Source organism: Takifugu flavidus, chromosome 20 (assembly GCF_003711565.1).
Source record: "Takifugu flavidus isolate HTHZ2018 chromosome 20, ASM371156v2, whole genome shotgun sequence".
NCBI classification, from domain to species: Eukaryota; Metazoa; Chordata; class Actinopteri; order Tetraodontiformes; family Tetraodontidae; genus Takifugu; species Takifugu flavidus.
The window spans coordinates 2,145,871-2,162,380 of NC_079539.1; the positions used below are offsets into that span (position 1 = coordinate 2,145,871).

The window sequence follows — 16,510 nt, forward strand, 5'->3', positions numbered from 1 at the left end:
AGTCCATGAGACTCCCACTTCTTATCAGGAGACTTAATAAGAGTAATCGTGCCATATGCTCACTCCATGTAATTATGGTCTTCAACCTCTGGAGGACAAACTCTACATACATCAATATCTCCTTACTACAGAAACTATTGTAAAATGGTACATTCTACAGTAGAGAATGCCAATTCATAATCTATTACCTGTTGTTTATGTTTTTTTCTATAAATATACTATATCGTGGATGCTGGGTTAGGGTTAGGCAGCAGTCGTTCTGATTCTGAAGTATTCTAATATTCTAACTAATCATCATTTCATCTGTTTCTTTGATGCTGGTTAATCGCCTGAGTTAGGCCACACCCATATTTTGTGAGGGTGATCCCTGTGTGGTGAATGAGAGTTAAAAATACTTCCGCCAATGACCTTCTCCGGCTGTATTCTGAATATTCTTATAAAATGAGTGTCACTCTGAAGGGCTAATTCTAATTCCTCAAGGTTAAAAACATTAAATTGCATTTTACCCTGTTTGCCCAGCCCAGAGCTTGTTAATCCTCCCGAATAACTCCTGCAGTGGTAGAACAAAAAATCCAAACCATGCATTTTCATATATTTTATATACTTGATATAACTAAATGTGTATTTAATCCGTGTGCTGAAACCTTATACAGCTGACAGGAACAAATACATATTCTAAAATGTATAATATAGTCCATGTAATTGCACATTGTTGCTGCTGGCAGTAAAAATCTACTCAATTTTCTGATCAAGAGCTGTATACATGAAGAGCAATCTCCAATATGAGCACCAAAGATTGAGCCTGACTGAAACTCATAACGCCGTCATCCTGAAATGTCAATTTAAAACAGCCCCTATGGGTGCAGACTATGAGAGATTTACAAAAAACAAGCATGAATGACATTAGCATTAAAGCAATTTTCTTATTTTAGAAATCCTCATAAGTATTGTCCCGTTCCATTAGAGAGTTGAGTGACACCACAACAAATGAATGTCTATAATAAGGCTCACACTCGGCGCAGAAGGACCTTCAATTTATGCCAGAGGGGTGCAGCTATTATAAGCTGAGACAGACCTGAGAATTATTTTTCTAAAACCAATATGAGGCCTGGAGCGATGGACGCTCTTTACCTTCCCAGAACTGAAGCATCTTCCCAGGTGTTACACAGTTCACCTCTGTGGGATCAACCCTGTAAAGAGCCCAGTAGGTATTGAAAAGATTGAAAATAAGTTAATTAAGTTCAGTCCATCCATCCATCCGACCATCTGTTAACCACCACTGGTCCCAGTCGTCGGCTGGCGCTGGAGGCTGTTCCAGCAGTCACTGGTTGAGAGGCACACGCATTATTAACTCACACACTCACACCTTGGGACGATTAAGAGCCTCCAATCAACCCGATGAGCATGTTTAGGGACTGTGAGCGGAAACCAGGGAGCCATGAGAGAAAAGCCACGCTCGCTCGCCATGAGGCGACTGCACATCTTCCTTTGTGTGCACCCCACACACACTCCTACCACCGTGCCAACTGCTGCAAATCATATTATCCTGCGCTCTAATTAGTGCACAGAAAACCGCTGGCACCTTTTACAGCCATGCTAAAGCCAAGGTAGGGGGATTAAGGAATTAAGAGAGCGGGTTACTTGTGGGGAACAGCAGCGAAATGTCAGGATTCTGATGTAACCAGTGGATAACTCAAATGTAATAAATTCATTTTAATTCATTCGTTAAGAGAAAAACCCCAAGACATTGCATGTAAGCTGTCATTGATCTTGGACTTTAAGACGACGTGAGCAGGAGCTCTCAGCTCTTTTTAGATTACCAGTAGTGCCTTTGAAAATGTCACAATTGTTTAATATAACGATGTAAGCATTTAAATGTTTCACAGCTTAGCAGAATGACAAAAACCATCAAGATTTCACGTGTTTTTGGCTTCTGCTCACATGTGAGTTTATTCTAAATGTAAAAATGCATTTGAAATTTACAGTTCAGGTTCATGCATGAGGCTTTTTTGGAAATGCTGAAAAATTGTGACGATTGTTACTTTAGTGGCAGCCAGACGGTACTAAATTATGGAAACTGATGGCCAGATGGATGGACAGACATCCTCTTTCCATCACAAGACCAACAACAGGCGGCAAGAATGCAAGGCCTTTGTTTTTTTTGTTTACGCCTCTCTGATGTGCCAGTAGCACATGTGTGCAGTTATTGTCACAGACTGGTGAACTCCTGCTGCTCCCATCATTACACACGGTTTCAAAGTGGACGTTCATTAGAAATGGCAGCTGTTTGTGAGAGTGGGCACGGTGCTGCACACACACCAATTGGCAAATTTTGCACTGCATCCTGCACTCCAACTGGCGCCAATTACTGCAGACACAACCTGCAGCAGTTGGAACTGTCTCCAATTTATGGCTACAAAGTACCGTGAAGCACAGAGAAGAAAACACAGAGAGAGAGAGAGTGACTGTTGCCATTTTGTCATGCACCAGCACCGTAGTGCAACAGTTCAAGCTGTTAATTAGTGTTTGTTTGTGGAACAGGTCATAGGAAGATTGTCTCTCTTCACTTTATAATCACATAAGTTGGGTCCCAAATCAAGACCATGACCAACATTCCTGAAGCAGAGGCTCCTCCCCCTAAATCACTTTAGTCACCGTTACCTGCTTTGGAATGCTGATCTGATACTACATTATCTTTCTTTTTGTTAAATGTGGACACTCGTTAAGCTTGGTACAGCGGCACTTTACTGATGAAGATAAAAGATTTGGAAAATGACATTTAAGCCAGTGGGGATGGGAAATAAAAGTTCCAGTGGACTAAAGGACCTCTGAGTGTGTGACTGAAGAGAGACGCGCGCCCACGGATGTGGTGATGAAAAGGTGGCAAAGTACAGTAGCACTTTGATGACAAGTCCCTGTCAGCAATGACTGAAAGTACTTTCAGTGTTGACAACATATGTGTGTGATTGGCTTCATACGCTGCGGCTGGATGAAAGGAAACCTGGAGAGATATGGCAGTCTGTCAGTTGGCTCTATCCTCCATCAACGATTTGCTCCATCATCAGTGCTGCAATCGCCTGGGAACCAATGGACCTAAATCTGTCATGCACCTGGGAGTGCATATAAATAACGTGTGATTTGGTGTGTATCATGAGACAACAGTGTGATGATGAGCTACTAAGAGTTTTAGTATTTTATTTCATTTGAATGGTAGCCATTAAAGACACACAATTGCAGGCGAACAGGTGAAAGGGCCGACTTATGTACCGCAGTAAACATAAAAACAAGCTTGCACACTTGTATATGCTTTATACACTCACAATTGCAGGTATGAATACATCTGCACCTGTGTCTGTGAAAAGATGCTCTGTTCCATTAGTCAACATGCACTTAACACTCCTCAGACCAGCTATCTCTCTGGTTGATTTTTACCCTCCAGACAAGCTCACAGTGACTGTTTAACCCCCTTTACACATCAATGTTTCACCAGAAAATGAAAAAGTGTTTCCTTTGCCTTGTTTGATTTTGTCAACAACAAAATACATCTGAATGCCGTAAGGACCAAAACTGTTGCAATTTCCACTCCTGACCACTAGTCGGCAGTGTGGCCTGTGTGTTGTGACAGTACTATTCACATCAGTACTATTACCTGATCAGAAAAAGTATTTCCTGAACAGAAGTTTGTTGTTTTCAAGCAAAAACCTCCTTTAAATGGGGTTCCATTCTAAACCATCTCTGTGCAAAGCCCCCAAACGGACACACCATATTTGTTTCGCTTCATATGTCATAATATTTATCTGCAAATATTTCATCTGCTGTCTGCATCATTTCTGAACAATATACGAGAGATCATTTGTCTGAACGCACGCTTCTGTTTTCGCCTGTGTTTTCAGCACCGACTCCCAAGGAACGAGACCTTCAACCTGCTAAATGTTCCATGACTTGCAGCAGCTCCCCTGTGAAAGTGGTTCCACTAAAATACCGATGAGAAAGAACCAACCGACTGAAGCCGTAGCTGTGGAACAAAGTCCACTCTTAATGTCCATCAAAGGAAGCAGAGCTGCAGCCAACGAGTTGATGCGAGTTCCTTTACTATCAAAGACATTTTTGATGCTAAATCTAAATCACTGCTGCATACAAACCGACCGAGTCGGTTTGTATGCAGAATCTAAATATCAAGGGAGTGAAAAAGGAAGTGATGTAATGTTTCCTTGTGTTTCCTGCTGTCAGACGTCTCCTCTCTTTCTGTCACACCCCACGGCTACACAAACACTGAGAGAAACAGAATGTCATCACCATTAAAGAAAATGTCATGGTCAATCAATGGCAGCCGCCGGTGTACCAGGGAGAGCAGAGTAGCATTAAACACTTCCACTTAGATCAGCGTGTGTCCGCGCTGATGAACCGACTCTTTCACGTAATGAAGCGATGGAGCCTGTAACACCACACTCAGGTGGCAAATTGAAATTGTGAGATCAAAAGGAGTAAAAGACAAAAGCCTGAATGATACCGAGAAAAAAGTAGACATTTTATTTATTGCTGTTTTCTTGTGTTTTCGTCAGTTTTTTGTCTGCTTTTGTCTCTCATGTCTTCCCTCCAGCTTTCTGCTTATTGTCCTTCTGCTCTGTCAATGGGAGCACTGGGAATACTTTAGAAGGTGGAAACTTCGCCACGCCCTGAAGGCCGGCGTTATTCAGATTTGTGAGGGGCAGAAACAATGAGGCCCAGAGTTATCAGGCCATTCAGCCAGAAAATTCCATTCAGCTTCATTTATAAAGTGTCTGTTGCAGCTAGGAGTTTAGAGATGGTTTAAATAAACCCAGAGCCTGACTCCCTGAGCAACAGTGAGGAAGAAAGAAAAGTTCTGCCTTTAACAGGGAGAAACCTTGTACAGGACCATGTGGTTCGTCCTGGTGATGCCCAACCAGATGAGAGGAGGTCTGATATTATGGAACCTAAACAAAGAAGCAACTAAACCAAAGTAATAAAACAAATACAATACCAAAGCGACTCCATATCAACCAAACTGAGCTTGGATCCTTCCGCCTTTTAGCTTCACAAACTAGTTCCTCACAGTTGCTTTCAAGTCCCATCATCTGCTAGCAGGTGCCTCTTTCCCTCTTAGACAGATTTTAATGCGACACTGGATGAGAATCCCCAGTCGGCCCCGGTAGGACCACAGGCGCTGAACCGCTGAACACAAACCAAACAGGGTCTACACGGATGTTGTCAGGGGCTTACAGGGACAAGAAATCGCTGCAAGATAACTTGTTTTTCTCCTCTCAACAGTCTTTCCAAAATGAAAAGCATTCATGGCTGATACTTAGATGCAATGTTGAGGTTTTAATGAATTTGAACCCACTTCTTGCACCAACAATGTTTGTTTGAAGAGCAATCGCATCCTAGAGGTCAAAAAAAGCTGTTTCACCTCAGCATTTATTATTCCTCACATTCTCTTTCCATATCACATTAAAAAGCTCTCCATCTTTTTTTATTTTTTTTTATTTTTGTGAAAATTGAGTTTCATTTTGACAGATAGGGCCGCTGACCGGGCTGATATTTTTGACACGCTGAAAATGAGTCGGTCACCACAACAACTATCTGATATATTTCTGTCAACAGAGCCATTACTCTGACAGCAACGCAGGCGCCTCTAATGAAGGACTGAGCACTCCAGCGGTAGAGATCTCCCTCGTCGCTGTCGTGAGGATGTGCCTCTTCGCTGAGGTTCTTTGTTTGCCCATCTTCCACGGTTGAGGGAAGTGCACGCTGACATTAAAATGTAGCTCCTCTAATGCGCACCCCTTTTTTCCCTCTGGTTGAATAAAATATTTTCATTACTGAGCTGAAGACCGCCGTGCGCACACACACACATGTGTGCACAGAAAACACGGAGAGTCTTAGAAAGCCAATTTAAGATGGAGGAGCAGAAAGTAATGATGAGTGATAATCAGAAGCAGGTCCCAGAAGGCCGAATATCTCACCAGGAACTGAACCCTCTGAAGAGCCTCAAGAGATCCTTGTAGAACTCTATTCCTAATATATTTCAAGTAGAATTAATTCAATGTTGAATTATGATGATAATTAGAACAATTTTTATGCAATGTTATTTTCGATGGAAACAGGTTGTTCTCCTTTTAAGCAATGAAGCTCACAGCAGCACCCAGCACATCGTGTCCGTTAGCCTCCCACAGCTACAAGTCATTCTTTCCCCTTCGTAAAGTTGTATCTCTTGTTGAGTTTGCACCATTGAATGTTCCGGTACATCCTGAAACTGCACAATTTAATGAGGGGTTAGTTGTCTCACAAAGTGCAACAATGGGAATGATTTCTTTTTTGGTGTTTGACAGTGTGTTTTATTTTTCTTAAAGAACTTGAACTGGAGGTTAAATTTTGCAAATCCACTTAAACCAAAGGTTCTATTATCTTACGATAATCCCTGTTCTACAACTACAGATGGAGCCTGACAACGGTGGCCTTGAAGTACACAAACCACTTAAGCCTTTCAGAAGGAGACTGCTGTGGGGCATCTCACCTTTGGAATCCATCAAACCGAGCCTGGAAGCTGTTGAATACCTCATAAATGCACAAATGCAGGATAAATAAAAGCCAGCAAACTGAAAACATGGCTCGAATTGATCATGTGGAATCTGCACATCATTTCCCTTTATTCTACTATTTCAAGCAGGATGAGGTGTATAGTTCGAAGAGATCTGAGGGATAATGAGGAACAGGATCGCGACCTTTGTGGGAGGAGTTTGCAGGAGACGGGATTTGACTGGGAGCCAGCGAGTGATGACGATGGTCGGGGTTGATGTGCTGCAGGCTTTGGATGAGAACTCTCGCTTCAGAATTCTTGGCTTTGCTGGAACTGCCAGGCAGGATTCAGCTGCAGTGTTCGAGGTCAGAGGTGGAAGCCATCTGAGATGCACAATTGGAGTCTGGAGATGTTCTCGAGGTGAAAGAAGGCACTTGTTCTTGATGTGAGGCTGGCAAATGTGGGCGGAATCATCTTCAATCGACTTTAAGGGATGAGGTAATTGAACAGCCATCGACATCTAATGATGGCCGGCTCCATATTATTATCTTTTTTTATTCTACTTTCCTTTTAATTTTCAGTTTATGGTGCACTCAATCTTGCTCACTCTTATCACCCTCACATATCATCATGCACAAGGTCAATTTATGCCATTACATTTGTCCAGGAAAGGGGATTTTTCTTCAGAGAACGACATCTCAATTCCACAAAATGACAGAGCAAATTTGCTAAATGCGTTAAAAAACACATATTGAGCTCCTTTATCCTGCAGTTGCAGCACCTTTGGCAGCACTTGCAGCCTCCAGTCTGCTGGGATGTGATGCCATGAGCTCAGATTGGGGAATATTTTCTTCTCTGCGGAGCCTGAGTCTGTCAGGTTGGACGGTTAGGGTTTGAGGCTGAAACTGTAGCAAACGGGGAAATGGTGAAGTTGTCTCTACTCTTTCTGCACTTATACACGCTGTAAAATCAATTCTCAGGGAGCATGAAGAAGCATCAGCTTAACCTTTAACCTTCACCTTTTATATGCTTTCGAAACAGCACTTTACAAATGACTTTGTCCTTCCTGAAAACATGCGTGATTATTCTGAAAAGGGTTTTTATCATGCGGCTTTGGTCCATTTCAGTCTTTTCTGACCTCAATTTGTGTCAATAAGCCACTCAGGCTGCTTAGAAAACCTTTGTCGTCCTCCTTTTCTCTCTTTTTTACCGCTCAGTCAGTGCTGTCTCTCTCTCTTTTCCACGAACTGAATGGCCCATGACGGAGACGCTCTCAGTCCTCTTCATTCGGCTCAGGCTTAACAGAGTAACAGCGTTGTTTGCCTTCTATTGGAAACGAGACGCTCAGTTAATTGCTAATGCCACAACTGGGGATGAATGTGTACGTGCTGATGAGTGCACTCTCATTTACGTTACAGACACACACACACACACACACACGCACACACAGCTATTACTTTAACCTCTGTGAGGAATTCCATTGGCATAATGCGTTAACCAGCTCTTTACCCTAACCCCAACCATCCCAACGACATCTTAACCCTAACTTGACCTTGACTTGGTGCTCATTTTTTAACAAAAACACACACACACACTCCTAATGCCTAATTTGGGTCCTCTGTAAGGGAGCATTCTAGTCACAGAGGATTTTAGTGAACACCATGACTGAGTGTTTTTAAAGCTCTGCAGAAGTATTTGCCTAGAAGCCCTTTGCTGCCTGCACTACCTGTGGCACAGTGAAGCATCCGTGGCTTGTGCCTGTGTGGTTCGTTTAGGGTTTTCAAGGCCGTGACGCATTGCATCTTTGCACTACTTTATCTTCAGTGGCTGCGTGGGACTTTGGGAATCCATTTGAGGATATATTTATCAGTTATCATTTATCTGCAGAGCTGCCAGGTTTCAAGGGCGCGCCTCCAGGTGTGATAAGACAGCCGCGTCATGGTCAACATGCCAACCCATATCCGATCAAGTCTACACACTGTATGATAAAATATTGACACAGTGGAACTTATTAAACATCTATCTCGGGGCATGTGTGTGCTGACCTGCTGACCTTCTGAGCTCACCTGTCTTTCTCACCAGGCCTCATGGGTTACCTGGAGCCTGTGGTTATTCCTTACAGATTCTACTATTCATCTCTGCACATATCCATAATTCATCTCATTGTTTTACCCTGTAAAATAGCAGCAGTAAATGTACTTAATATTCCACCAGAAAACCCAAGACAGAATCTGAAATCAGCCTGTGGTGACATTCTTTAATCAATGACCTCAGAATTCCTTTGTTGAATATAAGCAGTTGGTTCACTGATGCAGCATCGTCCTTAAATACACTCAGAGTTCAACTCTTGGGAGAAAATCATGCAGAAATATTTCTGAGGGATGAGGTAGAATCCCCACAGATTTGGAATTTCATGAAGGCTGTTGTCAGGTCACATAGGATAACACTGGTTTATTCCCTCACAAAATACAGAGATTAGACTGTAACATTTTGACAGCCATTTTTGTGTTTTTGTTTTGTATTTACGGGAAACATGTTCACGGCTCAATTAGCCTAATTTAGCACCCGTGAGGTGAAAAGCTAAACCAAAAAGGGCCGACGTGTCACCCAGTTTGCTTTATACGTAAAGGATGAGGGCATAAGTGTCAAATCAAAAGTGGAGGCAGAGCATTAGATGTACACATAGAAATCAGAGGATTAATGGAGTTACTGTCAAAGTGATTCTGGATTAACGCTGAGGAGCCTCGAACAAATGTGGGAGCTTATTCTCAGTTTTTGTTCTGTCATGACTTTTTTTTGGTCACACTTGACAGAGATCCCAATACACTGTAAGTTTTGATGTCAAATTAAGGTCAACTCAACAATAACAGCCAGTTAATATGGCCCGGCTTCTGTACTGGTCGGCTGCTCTTATACCCTTGGAGCGATGTCTCAGTTTAACAAGACTCACAACATCATACATTGAGTCTCAGTAAAGTCAGAGATTATACATGGCATGCTGTGTATTTCTACTGAGTCATATGGTTGTAATCATAAATCTGATTATTAGAAGAGACACTGTGGGTTGGGCTGCCTAAAAACGTTGATTAGACTGACATCTAGCGGCCGACGTGCATATCGCAGCCTATTAAAGGATCTGTTTAACTGACTGCGGCCTGTTGGGATTTGCTATCACGCGCTATCACAAATAATATTAGAGATTGCTTTCAAATTATCTGCCTTCTGTATGTTTAAACTGTTTTCCCAAGCCATGGGTCAAAGGTTTTTTCTCACCACAGCTTCATTCCCACCCTTTGCTTATGAATGCAGTACCTCAGAAGCATTTATACATTTTAAAAAGTCCCCCCAACCCATGAACATCACTCATTTCAGTGTACAAGCTTCCCAAAACAGCACCTTATGGAAACTATGAATACAATAGTTTCTATCATAGCTCTTCTTGAATTCACTCAAACTCAGCAGTGATCAATGATTCAAATGCCTTCAAGGGTTTGATAATTAAATAACAAAATTAAGGTTAACAATTGATAATGTTTTTTTGTTTTGTTTTTTAAAAGGAGAGACCCCAGCACGGCAGCCATTAACTTATTTATTATACTGAATTTACGAAAAGTAAAAGCAAACACTTGATAAACAATATAGTACAGTTTTTTTTAGTCTGTTATTCTGTTGCAACGTGGTGGTTGTTTCTTGAAAAGCATTCCACTGTACACAAGGCTGATGACATTTTACAACTTGTTTCCTTCAACAACAACAAAAAAAAGAGCAGACAGGGACGCCCCAGCGCTGACGCTCTGGAGTAAGGCTGCAACGAGTGTGGACACGACCCTTCACTGTCAGTGAGAAGCAGGAAAATTAGATTTGCTATGAAAGAGAGGAGGAGGGGATGCAGAGAAGATCATCTGAACTCAGCCTCCGTGGAGGGTGGAGATCTCTGCAGGGAGCTGACTGACATGCGTCTGGGTCAGGAGTGGGGCTATTTTATCATGACGTGTGAATATATTCAATAAAAAAGTTCTATTTTCAAAGAATTTTATATTCGCATGACTGAATAGAGCATAACTCACAGATCTTTTTAAACTTTGTACAACTCTAAATCTCTAAATTTGACAGTGATCAACCACTTCCTTTTGGCTTTGTGTGCAATTTCATTACCTAACAGTAGAATTTAGAAGCACATTTCAGTATATCTGGAATAACAACATCTGGGAGTGGCTTTTTTTATCCCCATTTAACTGTTTAAAAGCCAAAGGAGAGAATTTCTTAGCTGATGTGGAAATGAGAAAGCAGTTATTGGAGCTTATTTTAAAACTGGCATCTTATTTTGAAAAGGTTTTGGAGCCGGTTTCCTGTGATGTATGCCGCTGTGGGTGATGCCAATCACACAATGGCAGACAAACACAACACATTTCCAATCAAATGCAGAAAAAGGGGTTTATAAAAACAGAAAGAAAAATAAAATTCAAGGCATTTCTTCTTACTTTAATGATGTCTACTGACACAGAGCTGATGGGCGTAAAAGCATCGGTGACAACAGGTCAATCAGCTGAAGGATAAATAAATTTACTCTTACAGTAAATGTGCAGTTTGGGCCAGATATATAACACAGTGGTTAAATTAACCTTTGCACCTGCTAAAAGATGCTAGCAGTGTGCGTTAACCCTCTGTCCTGTACGGGATGATTCCCGCCAGAAACAGCAAAGAAATCAACAAGTGGACATTAAATAAAAACTATTCGGTCTGGAATGGAAACGGTGACAGTATCAAAAGAAAAAAAAAACTTTTTACACCTTGCAGGGCTTTTGTAGGCAAGAGAGCAAAACCAATACTTCACTGTGGACTAATTAAAGACGCGTCGTTGTCCACGGTGCCAACCACTGCCCTCTCACACGTCCTGACGGCCCCCTGCATGTGTTTTTGGAGTCGGTTGGGTGGGTGATGTCCTACATCGGTGGGGGGAGGGGATAAAAAGGAGGCTATCATGGAAACTGACACACACGTTAAGTGTGAGTTTCTGAAGTGTGAGAAGAAAAGCAGAAGGCTGACAGGAAGTTGATGACGCAGAGGTACCCGGACATGACAGGGGCAGGAGTCTCCGACAACGGTGGGGGCGGGGGCGTTTGAGGACAGTCCTGGGGGAGTTCTGTCCCCGACTAGAAGGTCTTCCTGTGGATGGCACGTGCTCTGTCTTCTTCATATTCCCGCTTTGACACCCACATCTTCTTAAAGGTGTCCAGTGACGCCAGGATGGAGCCGCTGCAGAGAGGACAGTCGGCTCAATCACACCTTTCTTCACACATTCTGCTCAAACAAGCCGGGACAAATGAATTCTTACCCGATCCATGTGGAGTAGACCCTCTCTTGGGGAGCAGAAATCTAAGTGACAGAAGAAAAAAAGGAACAAAATAAAGTAAAACCATTCTCCACATTTAAAATTTACAGTCTGTTGCCTGTTTCGAATGGAGTAAATAATTTTAGACATCGGCAGAGTGAACGATGGACGGACAGATCTCCTAACTCAACCTACCTTGATCTTCACGTCTTTGGGTGCCAGCTTCTTGACTTCTGTTAGTAGTCTTTCCCCAAAACCTAGAAGAAAGAGGGTAAATTGAGCAGATTGACACCAGAGATAAAATCCCTAGAGGATAAAGAAAAACCTCTCGTATCCGAAAAAACCTATGAAAAGATGCAGAGCCACCGACCTTTGATAAGGGTCGATCCCCCACATAATACAATGGTCGAGAAGAGTGTGCGGCGAAGGTCCATGTCTGACTTCTGGATGGCGTAAGCTAGAACCTCGTGGATGCCCGAGCTTTCGTCTCCTATCAGGTCAGGTCTGAACAGCAGCTCCGGAGCCCGGAATCTGGCTGGACCGATCTGAAAATGGAAGAAAATCGGAATTTGTGCCAGGAGAACAACAGGAAAACACAGAGCATGTGTCCAATCCCTCCTTTGACCTTACATTTAAAGTGCTTCCATCTGGGAGGACATACTGAGCCTTCTCAGTTTCTAAAGTCTCATCCTTTTGTGGGTTGAGAGAGAGGTAACAGGCTCTCTGCAATGAGAGACAGACTTATTATTTATTAGATAAAGGAACGACTGTTGTAACAAACAGTCCTTCAGCACTCTCACCTCTTTGATGGTACGAACGACCTCAAACTCAGCTGAGGTGTTGAAGTTGTAACCTTCCTTACGCAGCAGCAGACGCAGGTACCGCGAGACGTCTCGTCCCGCAATGTCCACGCGCATGATGGAGTGTGGGATGGCAAAACCTTCGTAGATGGGCACGATGTGGGTCACGCCGTCCCCGGAGTCCAACACCACGCCGGTGGTGCGACCTGTGGCGTACCTGCAGAAAACAGAGGCCGGGGAAATTTCATTTACAGGCCAGCATCCAGCTTCTCTGAATTTTGTCGCTAATCTTCTGTGTATAAAAATATATCAAAATAAATATGTCCCACTCCTAAGGGATGGCCGTAAAGCACATAAACTTCTATCAGGTTTTAAAAGCTAAAGGAGAACAGAAAGGCCTCTTAGATGGCTGCTGTGTCCAAGTTACAAGGATAATTCATTAGAATATTTGCACTTTTATGCTATGATGCTTTGTCATCTGTCTTTTTCGAACCTCACACACTTTGCCAACAACCACAGAACCTCCTGACATCTGATTGCAACTGTAAACAAGTGGATCACTGTGTCTGAACCGGGGATACAACATCTCTCCTTTATACTCGAGCACCAGAACAGACAGCAACAGAAACATACAAAACAAAGATATGGAATCAGTGCTAAGGAGGACCCCCGGGGAGGCCCCCAGGAAGACCCAGGACACGTTGAAGAGACTATGTCTCTCGACTGGTCTGGGAACGCCTGGGGATCCCCCGGATGAGCTGGAAGAAGTAGCTGGGGAGAGGGAAGTCTGGGTTTCTCTCCTTAGGCTGCTGCCCCCGCGACCCAACCCCGGATAAGCGGTGGATGGATGGATGGATGGATGGATGGATGGATGGATGGATGGATGGATGGATGGATGGATGGATGGATGGATAGATGGATGGATGGATGGATGGATGGATGGATGGATGGATGGATGGATGGATGGATGGATGGATGGATGGATTCAGTGCTAAACTATATCTCCTCGCGGTAATAAACACCCAGATCTCAAAATCCAAAGCAGAAACTCTTGCTTTCTTCTTGGTGCATGTCCCACATTGCAGCTATTTCTGGCACCGTCACAATAATAACCAGCTAACAAGAAGAGGAATTTCACTATTTGGAGCAGAAAAAGCCACCAGCTGATATCAAAGAGGAGCAGGGAGAGAGGATCAATTACTCAACACAGATTGAGATGTACTTACAAGCTTAGGACAGCCTGCATGGAGATGAAGAGAGCAGGAACGTTGAAGGTCTCAAAGAAAATCTCAGCAGCCTTTTCCCTGTTCTTGCTGGGGTTCAGCGGCGCTTCAGTCAGCAGCACGGGATGCTACCAAAGGAGGAGCAGGGTTCATAGGAGTAGTGCTGATCAAAAAAGGAATAACGTCTAATGCCAACATCATGAGGGCGGATGAAAGGAGCTCACCTCCTCTGAGAACGTCTGCAGTTGCTCTTTGGAGTAAACGTACTGCCAAATTCTCTCCATGTCGTTCCAGTCGTTCACAATCCCGTGCTCCATCGGGTAGCGAACCGACAACAAGCCCCTGTGCTCCTAATCACCAGAGGTTGAGTTAGAGATGATAGGATTTCGATGTTTTAGCGTCGACATAGATGGCTGCCAGTTTCTGCTTCATCGCTCAATAAGGTCACATGTTAACCAGACTGCTGTCTTAGTGTAAAAAAAAACTGTAAAGCAAACCTCAATTGTCTGTGTGTAACAGCTGTCTATGCCAGAAAAAGTGGCAAAAACAGCTACTACTTTTAAAAAAAACTTGACACATCAGCTACTTATTTGCCTGTTTCAAAAGAGTAGTCTACACACGACACACTCTGAGACACCGTAAACACAGGTCAGAGCAGTGGCACATGGGGGAGCTGCATTTCTCTAACTTTATGTGTAATAAACCCCTGTATACCATCCTGGAATAAAGATCTCAAGAGCTTCCAGGAGACCCAGAAATGTGTCTCACCTCTGCCTTAGGTCCAATGAAGAGGTCTCCCTCTAGAGCACCAGCCATCACACGGACATGTTTGGGACGACCGACGCTGTAACAAAAGCAAAGGAATATGTTCATACAAGTGAAGGACCAAAAATGTAATAAAACCTGGATTTTTTTCTGCAAGTTTCAGAAGTCTCATTCAACTGATTCAGTCCTTGATCAAAATATTGAAAAAATAATTCCTAAGCTGCATTTTTAGTGAATAGATGTGCATACATGATTGTTCCAAATTCCTAATAGGTTATTCTTCTATTCGTAAATGCAAGGTGAAAACAGACTTAATAAGTGGTCAAGGATGACCAGAAAAGTATGCTATAAATCCAGTACATAAAAATCCCCTTTATTCAAACACTAGAGGATAAGGTTATGGGAATACTTACTAGTTAGGGAAGCAATATTTTGGGATCTGGTCACCTGCAAATCCAGCCTTGATAACCCCTGAACCCTGGAGAAAAGAGATAAAGTATTTAGACCCAACACTATGTTGTTGATGAATTACAGTCTGCAACCTTTAAGCAATGTGCGTTTAAAAGGGAAAGGGTGATCATGAGACACAGCCTGGAGCCACCAGCAGTCATCTGCTAATAAACCAGTCCATAAATGCCATAATCCAGTCCATTTTCTGCCTGAAAAACTACTGTCCAAAACTGAGACAGCTGGGAAGCCAATAAAAGTCCCCAAAGTACTTATTATATCATATTTCCCCCGATGTGTGAAATATATATATTTATATATGCAGGCTTGTATATACTTTGTGAATGGATTACAATTCATCATTTGGATCTTACAAGATATGAATTAACTGCAACAGCGGAATGGCATACAATTGTAATACGTGTTTATAACGAATCAAAACCGTTATTATCCTAAAACTCAGTTATTCGAATTCGGCACTGACAAAGTCGGTGATGTCCTGTTTGTATGCAATGCTAAGGCTAAAGCACCGGCGCCGTTTGTGATATAAAGGAGGAGGCAAATACTGCAGATATAATCGCTCCTTATCTTACTAAAGCCGACAGCTCAATCCACTGCGTTAGCTACTTAGCATTGCGACCTACATGCTAAAGTGAAATGATACAGCTACAGTCTCAAAGACAGTTCATGAATAAGATCGTGCAAGACACAGCTAGCCGGTTAGCTCCGTAGCTAGCTAGATGTAGCTAGCATTTGCCTGGGTTTTAATAAAAGAGAGAGTGTGGATATAGTAACTAGTACAATACAATTAAGCATATGCAGTAACCCGTGCCAATTTAATATCAGCGACCATGTTCTGAAAACATTATCTGTGACACAAGTGTTAACCAAGCTAGGAATTAGCAAACGTTCTCGACAGCGGCCTTGGTTTGGGTGTGGATGAATGACATCATCATACTCACATTATCAATCACAACGGGCTGATTAGCTAAAATGTCATAGGACTCCATGACGGACTGAGTATCTAAAGATTGCTTCTATAAAACCGTATATGTTTTCCTCACGGTGTAGTGTTTTAATCATGAAAAAGATAACGCCCTGTCACTGTGCACCCTGCCGACTCGACGCCGCCACCGCTCCGTCCGTGTTGCTGCCGCTGCAGACGGTTGGCCCGCCTCCCGGCAATAACAACAATGCGGAATTGGTTTGACAAGCAGAAGAATCAACCAATCACGATGGCTAATTTTAACAGACTGATCACCTGACAATTCACAGTCCACCGAGTAGCCACGCGTTTTAGGACACTGCTTCTGTCATGTGAAAAAGCAGCGGCTCTTAAACCCATTGTAAGAGCAATGATTCGTTTATGGGTTTTCGTGTGCTTAAAAATAAACAAAATCAAAAC

The 16,510-nt window shown here is 42.8% G+C and overlaps 1 protein-coding gene across 1 annotated transcript; it reads right to left on the bottom strand.

Annotated features, from left to right (window-relative positions):
• Window positions 1-10,113: 10,113 nt before the first annotated feature.
• On the bottom strand, window positions 10,114-16,299 carry actr1b (actin related protein 1B). Its single transcript, XM_057019123.1, has 11 exons — window positions 16,068-16,299; window positions 15,072-15,136; window positions 14,662-14,737; window positions 14,118-14,243; window positions 13,897-14,021; window positions 12,671-12,887; window positions 12,501-12,593; window positions 12,241-12,415; window positions 12,066-12,127; window positions 11,874-11,914; window positions 10,114-11,794 (listed from the first exon to the last, which is right to left on the bottom strand). The coding sequence occupies exons 1-11, from the start codon at window positions 16,113-16,115 to the stop codon at window positions 11,692-11,694; spliced, it is 1,131 nt and encodes a 376-aa protein (XP_056875103.1). The 5' UTR covers window positions 16,116-16,299; the 3' UTR covers window positions 10,114-11,691.
• Window positions 16,300-16,510: the final 211 nt, after the last annotated feature.